The 18,846-nt window shown below is 40.5% G+C and overlaps 1 protein-coding gene across 3 annotated transcripts in view; it reads right to left on the bottom strand.

Moving 5' to 3' along the window:
- Positions 1-2,334: 2,334 nt before the first annotated feature.
- The window catches only part of GOLGA5 (golgin A5), a 28,513-nt gene continuing 12,001 nt past the window's right edge, over positions 2,335-18,846 (bottom strand). For all 3 annotated transcript variants that reach the window (XM_086363177.1, XM_086363176.1, XM_086363175.1), the window contains 7 exons: positions 14,573-14,743; positions 11,744-11,872; positions 9,472-9,570; positions 8,519-8,744; positions 6,475-6,580; positions 4,135-4,198; positions 2,335-2,804 (listed from right to left, as the gene is read on the bottom strand). In XM_086363177.1, coding sequence (XP_086219303.1) covers positions 2,724-2,804; positions 4,135-4,198; positions 6,475-6,580; positions 8,519-8,744; positions 9,472-9,570; positions 11,744-11,872; positions 14,573-14,743 — 876 coding nt within the window. In that variant the 3' untranslated portion in view covers positions 2,335-2,723. The remainder of the gene's footprint in view (positions 2,805-4,134; positions 4,199-6,474; positions 6,581-8,518; positions 8,745-9,471; positions 9,571-11,743; positions 11,873-14,572; positions 14,744-18,846) is intronic.

The raw sequence follows: 18,846 nt of genomic DNA on the forward strand, positions 1-18,846 counted from the left end.
TGACTCTTTCCGACTCTTTGTGACCCCATGGACTGTAGCATACCAGACATCCCTGTCCTTCATTGTCTCCCAGAGTTTGCTCAAACGCATTCCATTAAGTCGGTGATGACACCCAACCATCTCATCCTCTGCTGCCCCCTTCTCCTTTTGCCTTCAGTCTTTCCCAGCATCAGGGTCTTCTCCAGAGAGCCAGCTCTTTGCATCAGGTGGCCAAAGTACTGGAGCTTCTGCTTCAGCATCAGTCCTTCCAATGAATATTCAGGGTTGATTTCCTTTAGGATGGACTGGTTTGGTCCCTTGCAGTCCAAGGGACTCTCAAGAGTCTTCTCCAGCACAATTTGAAAGCATCAGTTCTTCAATGCTCAGCTTTTTTTATGGTCTAACTTTTACATTTGTACTGGAAAAGTCATAGCTTTGACTATACATAAGTCTTTCTAAATGAAGGCTAGACTGTCCAGCCCCAGATTTTATTCCCTTATTGGGGCTATAAAACTAACCAGGGTAGACCTAGTTCCACACTTGAATGAAACCCATACTTTTCCTTTGAAGTTTTTGTTCTGCAGCAAGAGAAATGGTGGGTTTTAGCAAGCATGAAGTCTAGAGCAAGGGAAATTTCCTTATAATAAGAAAATAATCCTATTTTCCAACTGACAGCCATAACACAAAGCAGTACATTGAGAAGGCAAAAAAATTCAGCTCTCACACAATGCTTTTAAGTAGGTCAAGGAGGTTTTGTGTTATCTGAGGATAAGTGAGTGGAAGACTTTTAAAAATCCCCTAGTGTGTTAGTGGTCAAGAATACTGAAACTGAAACTCAATTAAAGATTTAAGCAACTGCAGAAAAATAATCTCGGAAACACTTTGTCAAACTATTTCCAAAGCCAAGAATGTGTAAAAACTCAACAAAAGATTTAGAGCTGCCCCAACAAAAGCCAGGAGGACACGCGGAGACGGGAAGTCTGGCCATGAACGATGATGAAGCATGCGGCGTTTTCCACTTCAAGCATGTAACCTGGTTTTAATCTTTTTCCAGAAATGTTTCCAAATTAGAAGAGGAAAAAAAAAAAAAACTTTAAAAGATATTAATAAGTCTAAACTGTACTCTGACATCAGACTTGACTTTCCAGCTCAGACTGATAGGCTATGACATCTGAATAAGAACCAGGACATATAGATTTAATAACACACCTCTACCCCACCCTCCAAAATCTCATATCCACTTTTAGATGGCATGGAACTCTTTTTTATTCATGGTTGGGAAAAAAGCCTGAATACACCTAACATGACCTTTAAAACTTCATTCTGATAAAAAATAAGAAAATATCCACAGCTAGTATACCAAAACCTTTGAACAATTTATAGGACATTTAAAGTCATAGTATCAATATCATTAAGAATAGAACTGGTCAGGTTTTTGGTTAGGCACTGGCAGGCTACTGCAAAGGCAGTGACATTCCTGATAGGAAGCACTATACCTGTGCCCAGCCCAGGATCTCCATATGCTACTTACGTACAAAGAGAGACCACCAGTGCTGAGCGTGGACAAAATGAGAATTCAGACATGTACACAGGAAGAAAAGCCAAAACAGACATTATACTGGACTTCAGGCAAAGAGAATGTCCCTTTTTAAAGAATAATTTGATACCGTCTCTGCACTGGAGTATTTTAAAAATGCAATGGTGTTAAACCAAATTTGATGGATGTCCCAAGCTAAACCAAGATACAGAATGGAGAAAAGGAAAAGGGGTGGAGGAAGACAATGGATGAGGGGCGGGACTAGGGGGAAGGGATAGTTAGGGAGTTGGGGATCGACATGTACATACCACTATATTCAAAATGGATAACCGATAAGGTCCTACTGTGTAGCACAGGGAGCTCTGCTTTGTGCCATGTGGCAGGCTGGATGGGAGGGGAATTTGGGGGAGAATGGACACATGTATATGTATGGATGTCCCTTTGCTATCCCCTGAAACTGTCACCACACTGTTGATTGGCAAAAAAAAAAAAAAAAGTTTAAAAAGAAACTATTTTCTTTTTAAAAAGAAAAATAAAAGGAAGACAGCACGTGGGGTGGGGATAGGGAGGAAAGAGTATATAAACCACTAATGCAATTCCAAGTGACATTGGCTCTAATTTCTGGCTCTACTCATGAACGCCCATCTGGAAAGGTCTTGTTTAATGGGGATGAAAAACTATCATTTTGAAAAAGAAAAATGCACAGTCAATTTTATTCACATATTTATAAGAAGATTTATACCAATCAGGTCTTTAACATGTAAAAAGTAAATCTACATTTGCAAAATTAAATATATGAAAATACAAGGCAGACTGAATTATCAAAAGGAAAACATTTTATTTATATCACTAAATACAATTAGTTTCCCTGATTATAGTCCATAATGAGTGTCACCTAAAATACAGGAAGCCTGTACAGAGGCATCCAACCCCAGCATCTCTGTGTATACATATATACACCGTGCTGCTGACCTCAGAAAAAGCAGAGCTGAGCTTGCTAAATTATTTTTGTTTCAGAAACTCTTACCATTTGAAGGAAATCAGAGGAAAATTTGGGTAGCAGAGTACTTGTATAATAACTTAAAAAGTTCAATACTTGTAGTGATAAAATAATGTTGCACACCCCTCTCAGGAATTTTAGGCAAGTGACCCTTCCGCAGACCCCAAGTCTGGAGAAAGGTTGATCACTGAATCAAGCAGGCTCAGTTCATTTGCCACGCGGTTGGTCATGGTGCATTTCTGGCGTGTAAGTCAACAGAACAATCATGACCCAGAGGTGAAGCAAAGCCTAAAGAAAGAAAAAACAACCTACAGATTAGCCAATAAATCAACCTCCCCAAAGGCCCTCGTGCAGTGCACTGAGCGCAGGAGCGCGTCTCATGTGTCTCCGTATCCCTGCCCTTACTATGTCTGCAACCCTGCAGGCACTTGGTACATGTTTACTGGAGAAACAAGGAAGATACAAACATACATTCAAGTGAGCTAATAAGTGCAATGAAGGGTGATAAAGAGCTACGATACCTACAGCATTCTCAGCCGAGAGGAGTAAAGTCGTGAACACACTCATAACACGCACATGTATACATAACTAACTGATCAGGGGATTAAAATACAGGGGAGATGGCCTGATTAAAAGTGCTAGATATACATGATGTTGGTTGGAAAGGGTCTCTGTTATAACGGTTATGGCTGCTATTTTGAGAGGGAGTTTAGCCATGATCTGTGAAGAGGAGATGGGAATAATGTGTCAGGTTTCAGAGGCTGACTCAGGGTCCAGCATAGGACCTGCTGATCAATTTTCACTAACTCCCCCAAGGTGGTGATGACGTGAGGAGGTGCCATGACGAAGCACCTCGCACACCAGATGTGCAACATCGCATCTCATGCTCACAGAGGGCGCCTGTGATCCTCATGATCTCCCGACCCAGACGTGGGCACATTCTGAATCCTTTATGATGTTACTCAGTTTTTTCTCCTTTTGCTCTACTACCCATCCCTCTCTTATTAAAAACTTTTTATTTAAAGGAGTAACTCTTCCCTCTAGTGGACCACAAGGAAATTTCTAGGTGTGCTTTTATTTCAAGAAAACTGCCCGTCTTAATTCAGTTCAACTACTTTTAGACAACCCCACTCCGAACAGTTAGTGGGCTCACAGAAGATAAGACATAGCAGCCAAACTATGGTAAGCATTTTATTAGACATAAGAAATCTAAAAGAATATACATTAACTTTGAGATCCCTTTAGGAAATAAAGCAAAACTTATGGAAATAAGCTTTACTTCAAGATAAAAATGAAGTCAATTGTTTTGTATTGTATTTTTATAAAAATGAAGTAAATTGTTTTGCACTGTATTTTTATCATTTGAGGGGCTCAGAAATAAAGGTTAACTATTAAACTACACTAAAGTTTTATTATAGGAAAAGCCTTTGAGCAATTTAATTTTTAGACATAATGAATTATTGACTTTACTTGCATACTTTAAGAAAAAAAGTTATCAGACATGAATTTGATACGCTTTCAAAACTGACTGCTAAACATTTAATTAAAAAGATGAGCAGCTGAAAAAAACTAGTTAAAAATCAAATGCAGCACTGTTTCCTCAAACAAGTTTACTTACCATATATATAATCACAAAAACTCGTGCGATGGGATATCTTCGCAGAAAAATTCCCAGACGGATGCTGAGCAAGGGGTGGGGGTGGAGAGAGAGGAGAGAGTTACACTCAAAACACACGTTTCTGTGATAATGTCTCATGTTTTTTGTTTTTAAAACTTTACTCATTTAAACTGTGTGGCTACCATAAGAGAAACATTTTGTTTTATAGTATACTGTTAAGTGATTACTTGTAATAACCATATAAAATATCATAGTAGTGAACAAATACTTAAGGAAATGGCAACCCACTCCAGTGTTCTTGCCTGGAGAATCCCAGGGACAGGGGAGCCTGGTGGGCTGCCGTCTATGGGGTCGCACAGAGTCGGACATGACTGAAGTGACTTAGCAGCAGCAGCAGCAGCAAATTTTTACCACATGCTACTTCTCTTAATTCTTTTTTCGATATTAATATTCTAGATATATTTATTTTTCATAAAACATTTTAAAATTATTTTTAAATTAATTATTTATTTGACTGTGCTGGGTCTTTGTTGCCTTGCCTGGGCTTTCTCTAGTTGTGGCGAGTGGGGGCTACACTTTGTTGCATTGTGAGGGCTTCTCTTGCTGCGGAGCACAGGCTGTAAGCACATGGGCTGTATGCACACGGGCTGTAAGCACACGGGCTCCAGCAGTTGCACCACGTGGGTTCAGTACTTGTGGCGCACAGGCTTAGCTGCTCTGACATGTGTGGAATCTTTCTGGTGGAACCCTTGTCCTCTGCATTGGTAGATGGACTGCTATGCACTGTGCCACCAGGGGAAGGGCTGGATCTATTCTGTTTATTACTTCTCTTCAGTTACAACTGTAGAAAGCAAACTTAGTCCCTTTAGCAATCATTTTTCTTTTAGGAACCAAAGGCAAGTGTGAAGACATGAACAGGAAAAGAGTCTAGTTGGAATTAACCTCGATATAACTAATCTAGGAGCTTTTGCATGGACAAGGCAATCGCACCCCACTCCAGTACTCTTGCCTGGAAAATCCCATGGACGGAAGAGCCTGGAAGACTGCAGTCCATGGGGTCACTAAGAGTCAGATACGACTGAGCGACTTCACTTTCACTTTTCACTTTCATGCATTGGAGAAAGAAATGGCAACCCACTCCAGTGTTCTTGCCTGGAGAATCCCAGGGACGGGGGAGCCTGATGGGCTGCCTTCTATGGGGTCACACAGAGTCAGACACGACTGAAGCGACTTAGCAGCAGCAGCATACTTGTAAAAGGTTCAAAATTACAGAAACCCAGGTAAACACTTCAAGAATGGGAAGCATTATGACATTCAGACCTTACTGCTCATGTCTTTTTCAACATTTTTTCCCTAAGACAAATACATGTACAAATACACCTTTCTTCTAAGACCTCTGCTTCTTTCATTATCCTTAACACAATGCCTTGTATATATATTCTCTAAAAATTAATATGTACGTTGAACTACTCAATAGTTGAAATAGATGTGCTCAATAATTTGGAGACAGTAACTATGGCATCCAAAGCCCATAGCTTCAGGAATTCAAATTAGTAAATCACTCTCCTTATTTTTAACACCATAGCTCCATTTTGACACAAAAAGGTAAGAAAAGATTGCTCTATTGTGCAACAATTCATTTAAACTATGTTTTATTACAAAAACTAAAAGGCCAGAGAGTTTAGCAGGTTATTTAGACATGAACTTTCTCAAGGTGATATACATACACTGGCAAAACATTTTCTTTATAAGGTGGATGACTGCTAGTATAAAAAGGTTTTTTTATAAATATACATAACATATATATATAAATTATGCTATGTATATAGTATATATTAAAATCAGTACTATTCATTTGTATATATAGCATCTTTTACTCTAATCCTATGATAAAGGAGATAAAATGTTCAAATGGATGTATTCACATGACAGAGGTTTTCTCAATAAAATTTAATGAATTTTTAAATAGAGTTTACTATAGAAAGGAGAGAAATGGCCAGGGTTAATCACCTTCAATAAAATACAGGCACTGGCAGACCTGTTAAAGGAATTTCATGACACTGAAATATCATGAAAGGAGTCAGGCAATCATCACTTTAATCATCAGCTTGGGAATCCCCCGGTAGCTCAGTGGTTAGCACTCCACACTTCCACTGCAGGAGGTGTGGGTTCCCTGGCATGGAAACTAATCCCACAAGCCAAGTGGCGTGGAAGTAAGTTAAGTAAGTAGGTAAATAAATGAATAACTATATCAGCTCTGCTGGACAGGACTCACTATGAAGCCACTGGAAAATGTTATAAAAATACGGTCCATTGCTCATTGATACTGGCACGGCTTACCTAAATTGGTCAATTGAACTAGCAGCTTTGCGGACTTTCCCATACATTCCTGCCAGATTAGTTTCTGTGTCATTAAACAGAACAGGAACGTTTCGCAGACGTGTGCCTGTATAAATAAGAAAATAATTAATGTACAGACACCAAATCAATTTTCTAACAAAATTATAGTTGAATTGTATCGGGTTTCCCTGGTGGTTCAGATGGCCAAGAATTTGCCTGCAATGCAAGAGACCTGGGTTCAGTCTCTTGTCGGGAAGATCCCCTGGAGAAGGAAATGGCAACCCACTCCAGTATTCTTGCCTAGGAAATCCCACGGACAGAGGAGCCTGGTGGGCTACAGTCCACAGGGTCACAAAGAGTCAGATGTAATTGAGTGACTAATACTTTCCCTTTCATACATTATATTACATGTAGAAGAAGTTCTTAAGGCCAATTTTTAAGCAATATAACCAAAGATGAAAACATTTTTTAAAGTTAAAATATTTAAACTTCCATATCCACAAAAGTCAAAATTTGAAAACAAAGAAAATTATTTTCCCATGAAATGATAAAAAATTAGCATTTACCAAGTGTTGGCAAGAGGTAGCACTAATGGGCACTTTCTTCCTGGGCCAGCAAAAGTGAGGCTGCACACTCTTTCTACAAAGCTAGTAACTCCCAAATCTGTATCTCCAGCCCAGGCCACCCCCAACTCCAGACTTGTCCAAGCACCCGTTCCATCTACATGTGGACGTCTGGTGGACACCTCTACCTAGCACGCCCCAAACCATCATCCTGACTTCCTGCCCTTGCTGCCAACCTTCTCTTCCTGCAGTTTTCCCTAAGTACACAAACACTTTGATTCCTTTCTCCCAAACTCCACATCTGATCTGCCAGCAGTTCTATCTGCTTCCCTTCAGATAAATCCTAAACTCATGCCTACTGTCTCCACTCTGGTCTGAGTCACCAACATCTCTCACATGGGTTAACACCAGGGCCCCTCCCTGGTCTCCCTGCCTCAGTGCTTCATTCTCTGCAGTCTATTCTTGGCGCAGCAGCCAGAGACATCTTGTTAAAATAGACAGGCCAGCTCAGCCGCTGCTCTCCAGACCCTTCTATGGCTCCCTCTTTCATTCAGAGTGGAAGTCCTGACACAGCCTCAACAGCCTCCTCCCGAGTCTGCCTGACTCGCTCAGTCTACTCCAACTGCCCTGCCCCCTGCACTGTGCCAGTCATGCTGCCGCCTCAGGGCCTTTGCACCTGCTCTTTTTTCTGCCTGGAATACTTTTTTTGCAGATCTCTTCATACCTACCACCTTACTTCCTTTGAGACTTCAATAAAATGCCACTTTTCAATGAGGTCTTCCTTTGCCGCCCTATTTGGGCTATTACCCCATCCTTACACCTGGCACCTTGTACATCTTTTCTGTCTAACTTTGTCTTAGCGTGCATCACCATCTCACACAACTTGTTTACTCTATGTCACCTCCCCTGTAGCCCCCCACGACACCAGAATGTAAGATCTACAGGACAGAGATTTTGGCCTCTTTTGCTGACGACTGTATTTCTGCAACAGCACCTGATACTGAATAGGCCTTCAACATTCTTCAGCATTCTTCTTGATCATGTACTTTGAGAATCTATACACTTCTCTACTTAAATTATAGAGCATGGATATACTCATGTGACTGACTGTATATTAACTTTAATATTCACAGTTACAGTTTTTAAAGCAACTTTTACTTTAAGGGTCCTGAAAGCCCCTCTCAGGTGAATTATTTGTCCTTGACAGCCTGTGAAGTGTCCTTGGACCTTCTTCTCCAGGTTCCAAACGAGTCAGGGATATTAATCAGCCCACTGTCCAGTTCTCTAATGATCATATCAAACAGTGTATAGACCAAGCGTCACATCAGGAGAAAAGCGGGTGCTCTGCTGGATAAAACTTTTTTTAAACAAAAATGTCTTTCTGTAACTTTTCAGATCATGTTTGAATTGGCAAGGTTGGAAATTAAAGCAATGAAATATTCCTTGGAGATTCCTCACCCCATGCCCCCCTTTTTTTTTACCTTCTCCACTGTCAACTCCAGCCATGTTAATAGAAGACCCGTTACTACTGCTTCCGGCAGCAGAGTTTATCTGCTGCTCGAGGCGCTCCAGCTGGAAGACCAGAGAGTTCTTCTCTGTGCTGAGACTCTCCAGCATGGTCTGCTTCTGGATGAGAGTCTCTGTCAGCTGATGGAGTCGATTTTCTAACTCGGACTGACTGCTGTTGCTTAGGGTTTTATTGGTAAGCTGAAAGGCAAGATGTTCATAAGATTACTGTAGCAAATGAGAGGCACAGAACGCAGAGACCATATTACTGCATTCCCGCAGGGAATCCAGGGCACTCAGTGGTTCTTCAAAACTCTACAATTCTTTCACCATCGAAAGAAGCGATTTTCTAACTGTTATTCAGGGGGTCAGGAAATCAATTTGGTGGGTCACAGTCACCACTTACAAAAACAACAATAGAACAGAGTAGTACATAGAGGGCACAGCACACAGGGTGTTATTTTGTGAAACTTCTGTTTTGGTTTTATATGTATAAGTGCGTGTGAGTGGGAGGCACAGGTTATTTTTTATGTTTTGCATTTTCAGCTAAAAAAAAAAGTAACTTTAATGAAAGACCTATTAGTAAGAAGATTTATCACTGGATCTTTCTTAGGAAACCACAATTATAATACTGGCAATCAGCAAAACCACTGATGAGGTTATAAGATATGAAACTCTAGAGTAATTAATCGCTCCTCAGGTGACTGGTTACAATATACTTGTATAAGAAGCAAGCCAAAGAATAGAGCAAATGCAGAGTCAAATGGCAGTAGATGAAAATTCTGTATCAGGTTGAAAAATAACATATCATGACTCCAAAAATAGGACTCAGGTGAAAATGTGGGGGGGCGGGGGTCTTAATGTATCCTTAAAAAAATATAGGTTTTACAATGATACCTTTTCCCAAGTTGTGAATACTGTTTCATACCTGATTCCTGAGTTTTTGAATTTCATCTTCTCGATCCTTAATCCTGCTTTGCAACGTGTTCTTTGTTCGATACAGATCTTCTTCTATGTAGTGGAATTCCTACACAGTGAGGCACAAATGAATAAAAGCTAAACCACTGCTCCCCATGGCATCTCCAGTACCTGGAACAGTGCCCAACACAAAGTAAGGACTCCATCAACACCTGCTGCCTATATACTGAACAGACTTCAGGAGATACAATGACAAGTTAGCCCTTCAGCATGATGTAGCCATCTGTATATGATGGACTATCTAAGCACAGGTTTTTATTAGTCATATATGTTTCCTTTTTTCTTGGGTAGATTATGTAGAGACAGAGCTGCTTGATCATATAAGTGAATGCCTAACATATTGGAAGAAAACCTGCCAAACTATGTTCTGAATGTTTTTCAAAATACCTGTACCATTTTGCATTCCCACAGGACGATGAGAGAGTTCCAGTTCTCCCACATCCTTTCCAACACTAGGTACTGCTCTCTGTAAGGGTGGCTATTATGGGGGCGTGTAGTGCAATCTCATTGTGGTTTCAATCTGCATTTCCCTAATGATTTTGAGCAGCTTTTCATGGGCTTAATTTTTTAGGCAGTATCCTAAAACTGTTTTATTCCATCATTGATGAAACGAGAGAGGGAAAAAAAGAAATACCTCCAAATTCACTAACAACTGCATCAAACTAGTTTGTACAATGGACACAATCAGTAAGAGTCAGGTCAGAATTAAAGAGTAAAGCGATGATAGGGAAGAAAGAGTAAATCATTAACTAAGCACCTTCAGAAGCATTACTGAACTGCAGACAAAGCAAAGGGAGCTGAATGAAGAAGCACACGTGACATGGGCTCAACCTGCTCACTGCACAGGTTGAAAAAACCGAGATAAGTGAGAAGAAAAATGAGGAAGGTATTCAGGTAGGGGAATCGCAATTTACAGGAAGGTTTGCTGGTTTCTTTTAAGCTCTAGGCTAGCACAAAATTTAAGGCTGAAAGTACTTAAATTATTTTAAGGACTCTTTGATCCCAAGATTAAGTACTTCCCATCCGGAACATCTGATTACCAAATAAACAGCCTAGAGCTACATTCAGTTCCATTTTCCTCTACTTAACTCCCTCGTCTTAGAAAAGGGCACTTCTAGTGGAGTGGTAAAACCATCCGTCACAGTAAAATGAAAGTTATCCCACTAAACATCAAGAACATCAAATTCTTGCCTTTTAATATAGACTTAAGTAAATTAAAATGCAATTTCTGGAAGGACAGCTAATCCTATAACTAAATTATCTAAGACAGTCTATGATGTACCCTACAGATTGTTACTCAGTGAATTTTTCTCTTACTACTCAGGAAACAATCACTTTCATAATAAAAACAAACACATCTTTAAGAATAGAACCAGTTTCAGAAATGATAAATCCTAATGAAAAAATTCTTAAAAAGAATATAAATAGGCAAAGCTGGAAATGTTATAAGTGATGCACTGAGAAATACACAAACAGCTTTCTCTTTTGTAAAATGAAAAGCACAGTGATTTCATTGTGAAGATGAAATACGATAATGTATACTAAGTACCTATAATAATGATGTTACTCAGTAAATTATAAATGTTATGAATATTAAATACAGATTCTTATTGTGAAAATGTGGCTATAAACATGTTTAACTCTGTTAATACTGAAACTATCATATAAGTACATTAAAATAATATAATTTGGCTTGGAGAGCAGACAATTGTTAATTGAATAGTGAAATATAATTTTAAGCACGATTTGTAAAAACAGCCTGTGACAAGCATTTTTTTCTCAAACAGCAAGAGCAGTCTATAATGGCACTAATGTCGTATTTCTATTTCTAGTAAATAAAATTTACTATTGCTTCTAGAAAGTAAAAATGTGATACAATATGAAAACCAACTGCTGTCATTAAGTGTTCTAACATACATACTCTGACAAGAAGATACAATAAAATATAGACAGGGCAGTAGAAAGAATTTTGGACTCTGGGACAGGAACCCTGGATTCTGTTCTCCAATTAGCTGTATGATATTAGGCAAATCTCAAAGTCATTCTATGTCTCTAAGTCTCATCTGTTAAAACAAACAATGAGGAGGATGGGGTAGTAATAAGGTTGGAGGGACCTCTAAGCTCAAGCTGTAAGAGTTTCAGTAAGCTGCTTTACTAGAAATCACCTCATATGACTGCTGGTGAACAGTCTTCCTTGGGAATCCTCAATCAAAAATCCGTACCTGCTTCTGTCGGTCCAATTCCGCCTCTAGTTCTTGTTTAGCTGCTCTCTGACCGGCTATTTGGTCTTGCAGATCCTGTAATTGTTCTCTTGCTGATTCTGCTTCACTCACCTGCTGAGCCTCAATATCCTAAAAAGATGATCGTTACATGTGAAAGCAATAATGAACTGTTTGGCTCAGTATTTACTGAGTGGTCATTATGTGCCGTAAACGGGACTCAGCAGGCACTGGAGGATGAAGATGAATGAGACAAACACAGCCTAGAAGGAGCCCATAAGCTGACCCCTCATTATGTACCATGGCAAACGGTGAGAGAAATGAACAGGATGCTGCAGCAGAAACCGTTCGCTTTAATGGGCATGAGCAGACTGTGGCTCACTGGGAGATTTCCCTCTGTTCAAAAGCTAACAATTTCAAGAGAAATAGAAATATAACATCAAGAAGGACTTCACTGCCTTAGTCCCCTAAAACTGTAGATTATCATTAGTTTCTGTACATGTGTGGGTATCAGAAATCAACACACAGTAAAAATACAACTTTTTTCCTCATTTCATGAGATTAGCATATTATTTTCTTTTTTTTCTTTTAGCTCTATTACTATTCTCTGTTTTTACATGTCCCCATATTTCTCCTTCTAACTTCTTCCTTTGGTGTCACTTCTCACTTCTTCATATCACAAAACCACCTTCTGCAAAATCCACCAGCGGCAAAGAACCCTGCTTTCGCTTTCTGTTTTCTCCCTCTGTGGGGTAAGCCCGAGTCCCTTCATACAGTACATGGGACAAAAGCTGGCATCTCAATTTTGCTTTTCATCTTTTGGTACACTGTGTATACACGCTCATCTCCACAAACTCTGCACTTCACAGATCATTTGAAAAGAACTGATAGATTAATGATCCTCCCAGATAATCAAAGTAAAGTACTCTTTCACACAGCCGTGTGGACGTAGCGGCAAACAGCAATAAGTTAAATTATTTTTCCTTACCATTTTTGGGGTTGTAGAAAGTAGTCTAATCTTTGTTATCAATTTGACTAAATCAGACGAATTCTCAAGAGGCAGGCAGTGTGGTTAAAGGTACAGAGTCTGGCATGAGACAGACCAGGGTTCTAATCCTGGCTCTGCCACCTTATGAGTCACAGCAAGTTATTTCCTTCTCCACACCTAGATTTCTTCAGACTGTAGAATGAGAATCCATCATCTCCTTCAAGGGGTTAAAAGAAGGAAGAAATGCAAGGAGATATGTCGAGTGCTTAGTGCAGAGCGTGGCACTTGAAGCGCTCAGCAAATGACAGCTACTACAATCACCAACAATTCTTCCATTTTGCCAGACCCAATACTATGGCCCTTATTATCAGTTTCATAAACTTCTTGAGAAAGGGTAGAGATGTGTCAATGTCATCAGTGATGCTGGGGTAGGGATGAGATATTAAAACAAATCATATTTTCCATCTCACCAAAAAACATGGAGTATATGAAAAATATACATGAAAATATCCAAAAGTTTAGTGTTTATTCAATTTCAAACTCATGGGATGAAGTCTTTGGAATTCAGAATTATTTATAGAAAAAAAATCCTACAGTTTAAAGGATAATAAGAAAAAAACTCATAAATAACAGCAGCTACTATTTACTGAGCCTGTTACATGTCAGGAACAACGCGAGGCCCTTTATACATAGGTTCCCCATAGAACCTTGTTCTCATCTGCAATTTACAGAGGAGAAAACTACAGCTCAGTGAGAGGTGGTAGTGCTACAAGGTAACAGGTCTGCTGCTACTGCTGCTGCTGCTAAGTCGCTTCAGTCGTGTCCGACTCTGTGCGACCCCATAGACGGCAGCCCACCAGGCTCCCCTGTCCCTGGGATTCTCCAGGCAAGAACACTGGAGTGGGTTGCCATTTCCTTCTCCAATGCATGAAAGTGAAAAGGGAAAGTGAAGTCGCTCAGTCGTATCCGACTCTTAGCAACCCCATGGATTGCAGCCCACCAGGGTCCTCCATCCATGGGATCTTCCAGGCAAGAGTACTGGAGTGGGGTGCCATTGCCTTCTCCAAGATAACAGGTCTATTAAGTGCTAAAGCCAGGATACAGGATCTGCATCTAGATCGGACAGTCAAGCTTATACCCTAGACAAGCCAGCCCATTCTTACCACTTCCACACTTTTCACTGTTGTTCATGTACATCTTAAAAAATCAATAATTTCCTAAGTTGATGCATGATAAACATTCTGGGCAGACAGATTTTTTCTTTTTTTTAAAAACAGAAGGCTCATTATCGCATACTTTTTCTTTCTCATCCTCAGAGGCCCCTCCTATGTCAAAGACCCTTGTTTAAGTTAAATAAGTGGCCCAATTTTACCTTTAGATTAAATATGTTAATTACACATAAACAGTAAATTATAAGAAAATGCATGAAACTATAAAAGATCATCCCTAAGCCCATTCTAATATTAGAACGCATCCTTGTTTTAGAAGTAAACCCAGATCTACTTTGTTTTTAACTACTGGGATGTTAGATCCAAAAAATACACATTCTGTCTGGTTCCCTGTGTAACTCTGAGCCTAGAAGATGCATGGCACACGGCAAATACTTGGTATTTGTTGAAAGAATGAGTCGGGTTACCTATGCTTCTTATTCCTGTAACTGTAAGTCGATCAATGGACAAGAAGCCTGCTGCTTTCGATTCAGGTACTTCTATCAGATAACTAATATCCCCACAGTTTCACATGTCACTAATCCCTCCCCCCAGACACAGAATCCGTCCCCTCTCACACCACTAACACCTGGGGCTAAACGGCTGTCAGTGAAGCTGCGCTGCGATGACTCTCACCTGTAACTCGGATCTCAGCTGGTGTATCTGGCCCATCAGTTTCTGTATTTCCTCCCTCTGCGTCTCCTTCTCGTGCCGAAGTTCCTCTAGTTCCACGCTGTTAGCAGTACTGCTATCTAGGCCTTCAAAACCAGATCCTTCCTTTAAGCTGTTAATCAGTTTTTCTTTAGACTGTCATAGAAAAAAAAAAAAGAATAAGCAAAGCAGAGATTAGCTTGTACACTGAATATCATCTACCACACACCAATTAAACCACGATGGGAATATTTCAATTATATTCTTCATCAGAGAAAGTCCACAGAATGTTAAATCTATAGGGATAAAAATGAAACAGAGCCTTGCTGTATACTGTTCTTGGACTGTGGTCCCCAGGACCACGTCACTGTCGAAAACTTATTAACAAGAGTATTCTCAAACTTTCTCTTCATTCTTTCTTATGCTTTTTTCCCTCCCATTATATTCCACTCAACAAATATTCATGGACAATCTACAGTGGGTTTCGCACTATGCTAAGTGTTCTCTGTGATATAAATAATGTCTCTCACTCCAGATAGTACCCTTTGCCTTAACAATAAAAGAGAAGTGGCAAATATCCAACAGAAGGCAGTAAACACAAGCTGCGAGAAGGCTGGATGGAGGAAGATTACTTGCGGAGTTCTGAGCAGGAAAAACCACTTCTGGCGAAGAGAAGAGTTTACTAAAAAGACAGCTCTTATACTGGTCCTGGAAAAAGGATAAGATTTTAAAAGGTGTACAGAGAACAGAGGACAAAGCATAAAAACCCAAAAGCATGAGAGCCTGAAAGTATTCTGAGATGTGGTCAGATAGCATGTTAGGATCAGTTTTGGGGGGCCTTCAGATGACAGGCTAAAATGTTTGAATTTTATTTGGGAGTCTAAAACCAACTGCCAGAAAGTGGATAAGGGAGTGCTATGACCGGAGGTGTGTTTGAGGAGGGCATATCTGGGAGTGGTTTAAGGCAGCAGTTCACAGACTATGGTTGATGGGCCAGGTCTGGCCTGTGACCTTTCTTTGTACAGCCCACTAAGCTAAGGATGATTTTTACATTTTCAAAGGATTATAAAAAAGTAAAGACAAAGAACATGTGACAGAAACCACATTCAGCCCTCAAAATCTACAATATGTACTATTTCACCCTTTACAGAAAAGGTTTGTTGATCCCTAGTATAAGGATGAGTTGGAAGAAGAGATTTGAGGTGGGAAGACTAGTTGAAAAAGTGCTATAATCTAAGGCCAGTAGAGCAAGGACCATTGGTTCCTTCACTTTAAATATTAACTCTCTTCCATCAAAAATAGTTTCTCCTTTTTATGTGGTAGAATTACAGGTGATGTCTGCAAGCTTTTCTGCATTTTTCAAATTTTCTATAACAAACAGGATTAGGTCTATATCTCCACACCTCCATGTGGCTAACAAGCAGTCCTCTTTACTGAGCTCCAGACCTGCATTTCTGATGGCCTTCTTGATACTGTCACCTCAGTGCCACATCAGCTTTGCAAACTCACCATAATTTATCATAATCTTCTACCCTAACCTGCTGTCCTTCCCGTTTTCCCTTTGGGAGTTCAGGGGCACACTCAAACCAGAAACCTGGAACCATCCTACATGCCATCCTAGATGTCAGCTCTCCCCTCACCTCTTCATGGCTACCACAGTTCTTACACCCAAATCTCATCATGCTGCTCAAATTCTCTAACACCTCTCACCTCCTACCATCACCTATAGGATAAAATCAAAACTCCTCTGCTTGGTATGCAAGGTTTTCCACAATCTGACATCGGCTGTCTTTGGGCCTTCCCTCCTGTCTCTTGATCTCTAACACTTGTTGCTCTAGCAACAGAGAACAGGTGCAGTCCCTTAAACATACTATGTTCCCTCGGGCCCCCTTTACTCTGGCACGGGCTGTTCTATCTGAAATCTCTGCCGGATCACGAGTTCCCCTACTCGTCCTTCAAGTTTCTCTTCATCCAGATCTCCAGTGATCCCTGACATCTCCAGGCAGTTGTTAAGGGCTTCTTCCTTCAAGCTCCCACAGTGCTGCATCAATAATTTCATTATATCAATTGCCTCAGTGTCGTCCCACTAAATCAAATGCTCCCTTAAGAAAGAGGACACATCTTTTGAGCTCAGTATCCTTAGCACCTATCACAGTGCAAGTGAATAGTTAAGTGCTCAATTAAGAACCCTTTAAATAAATTAACAAATTACATTTATGAAAAGCAGAGATATTACTTTGCCAACAAAGGTCCGTCTAGTCAAGGCTATGGTTTTTCCAGTGGTCATGTATGGATGTGAAAGTTGGACTGTGAAGAAAGCTGAGCGCCGAAGAATTGATGCTTTTGAACTGTGGTGTTGGAGAAGACTCTTGAGAGTCCCTTGGACTGCAAGGAGATCCAACCAGTCCATCCTAAAGGAGATCAGTCCTGGGTGTTCATTGGAAGGACTGATGCTGAAGCTGAAGCTCCAATACGTTGGCCACCTCATGCGAAGAGTTGACTCATTGGAAAAGACCCTGATGCTGGAAGGGATTGGGGTCAGGAGGAGAAGGGGACGACAGAGGATGAGATGGCTGGATGGCATCACTGACTCGATGGACGTGAGTTTGAGTGAACTCCGGGAGCTGGTGATGGACAGGGAGGCCTGGCGTGCTGTGATTCATGGGGTCGCAAGGAGTCTGACATGACTGAGCGACTGAACTGAATACAAATAATTATATAGAAGAGTTTGAAGGAGACAGATATGATATTTCATAGAGGTAGAAAAAAAAAGGTGTTCCTAGCCAATAGCAGGCAAGGGCTAAAGTCAAAACGACACTATGGTTTCAAGCTTCACTTTCTAGGAAGACAGCAATATTATTTACCAAAACAGGAGAATGAGGGGAAAGCTGATTTGGGGTTTGCAATACCACATCCCAAGTAGAGAAGCACAGCAGGCATTTAGAAACCAGGTAGGAAGTCAGGGTTGGAGCCATGCTGAAGTCACATCAAGTGATAGAAGCAAGAGTAAACGACAAAGCAAGGTAAGAAAGAAAACAGCAAAGTAAGAAAGAATAGCAAAAGAGGACAAAAGAAGAGCGCCCAAGAGAAACAGCAGTAAAGAGAAGACAGAGCTGAGGCCGTACAAGTAAAATTACAAGGCAACTTTCAAGAAGGTAGGAGGGTGCACAGGGTCAAAACATTCTACCAAAATCAAAGTGGATGGAAACTAGTAAGAGGACAGAAAATATTTAGGTCATTAAAGACTGTGAGAAGACAATTTTAGAAATGTAACGGGGACAGAAATTACACGAAGGAGTTAAAGTTAATAGTTCTAAAATGGAGGAGACAGAACACTAATCCTGACAAAGTGAAAGTCACTCAATCGTGTCTGACTCTTTGCGACCCCATGGACTATACAAATACAGTCCATGGAATTCTCCAAGCCAGAATACTGAAATGGGTAGCTGTTCCCTTCTCCAGGGGATCTTCCCAACACAGGGACTGAATCCAGGTCTCCCACATTGCAGGCAGATTCTATACCAGCTGAGACACCAGGGAAGCCCAAGAATACTGGAGTGGGTAGCCTATCCCTTCTCCAGTGGATCATCCCAACCCAGGAATCAAACCGGGGTCTCCTGCATTGTAGGTGGATTCTTTACCAGTTGAGCCAAAAGGGAAGCCCTAATTCTGACAAGTTTGGCATTAAAAGAAAGGAGGACAGAGAAATGGATCAAAGTGATCAAAAGGGCCAAAAGCGATGTTTCTTCCACCATAGGTAACTAGGGTTTCAAGATCTGGTCTTTGTTCTTCTACCGAGTAACCACATGCTCTTGAGCAAGCGGAGCCAGAAGAAGGCAGCAGAGACAGAGACACAGAGGAAGACACAGGACAGACTTAATGGAGAATGGGCTTAAATGAGGTGGAAGGAATCAACGTACAGGCAGAAAAATTATCCAAGGGGAGTAAAAAATGAAAGGACATGTCTTCCCTCTGATGTGAAAGGCAAAGGAAAGAGAAGTTGAAACTTACAGTCTTGAATTAATTAAAGGGAAGGTGGAAAGGTGGGAGAGGAGATCTGAGAGCGGGAGGAGGTCTAGGCCAATTGCTCTGAAAAATTCAAAAGAGAATCAACGAGGGAGAATAGATCCACTGTTAAAGACAAACACTGATATTATCATGGTGATTAAGGTGACAGGTTGAAGACCTGAACTAGGTGGTGGAAGGATGAATTTTTTTCTTAAAAGGAAAAAAGTGGTGGGAGCAGGAAACATTTCATT

This window comes from Bos grunniens, chromosome 21 (assembly GCF_055505025.1).
Source record: "Bos grunniens cultivar Pamir isolate PY7600 chromosome 21, Bosgru_T2T1.0, whole genome shotgun sequence".
Lineage (NCBI taxonomy): Eukaryota > Metazoa > Chordata > Mammalia > Artiodactyla > Bovidae > Bos > Bos grunniens.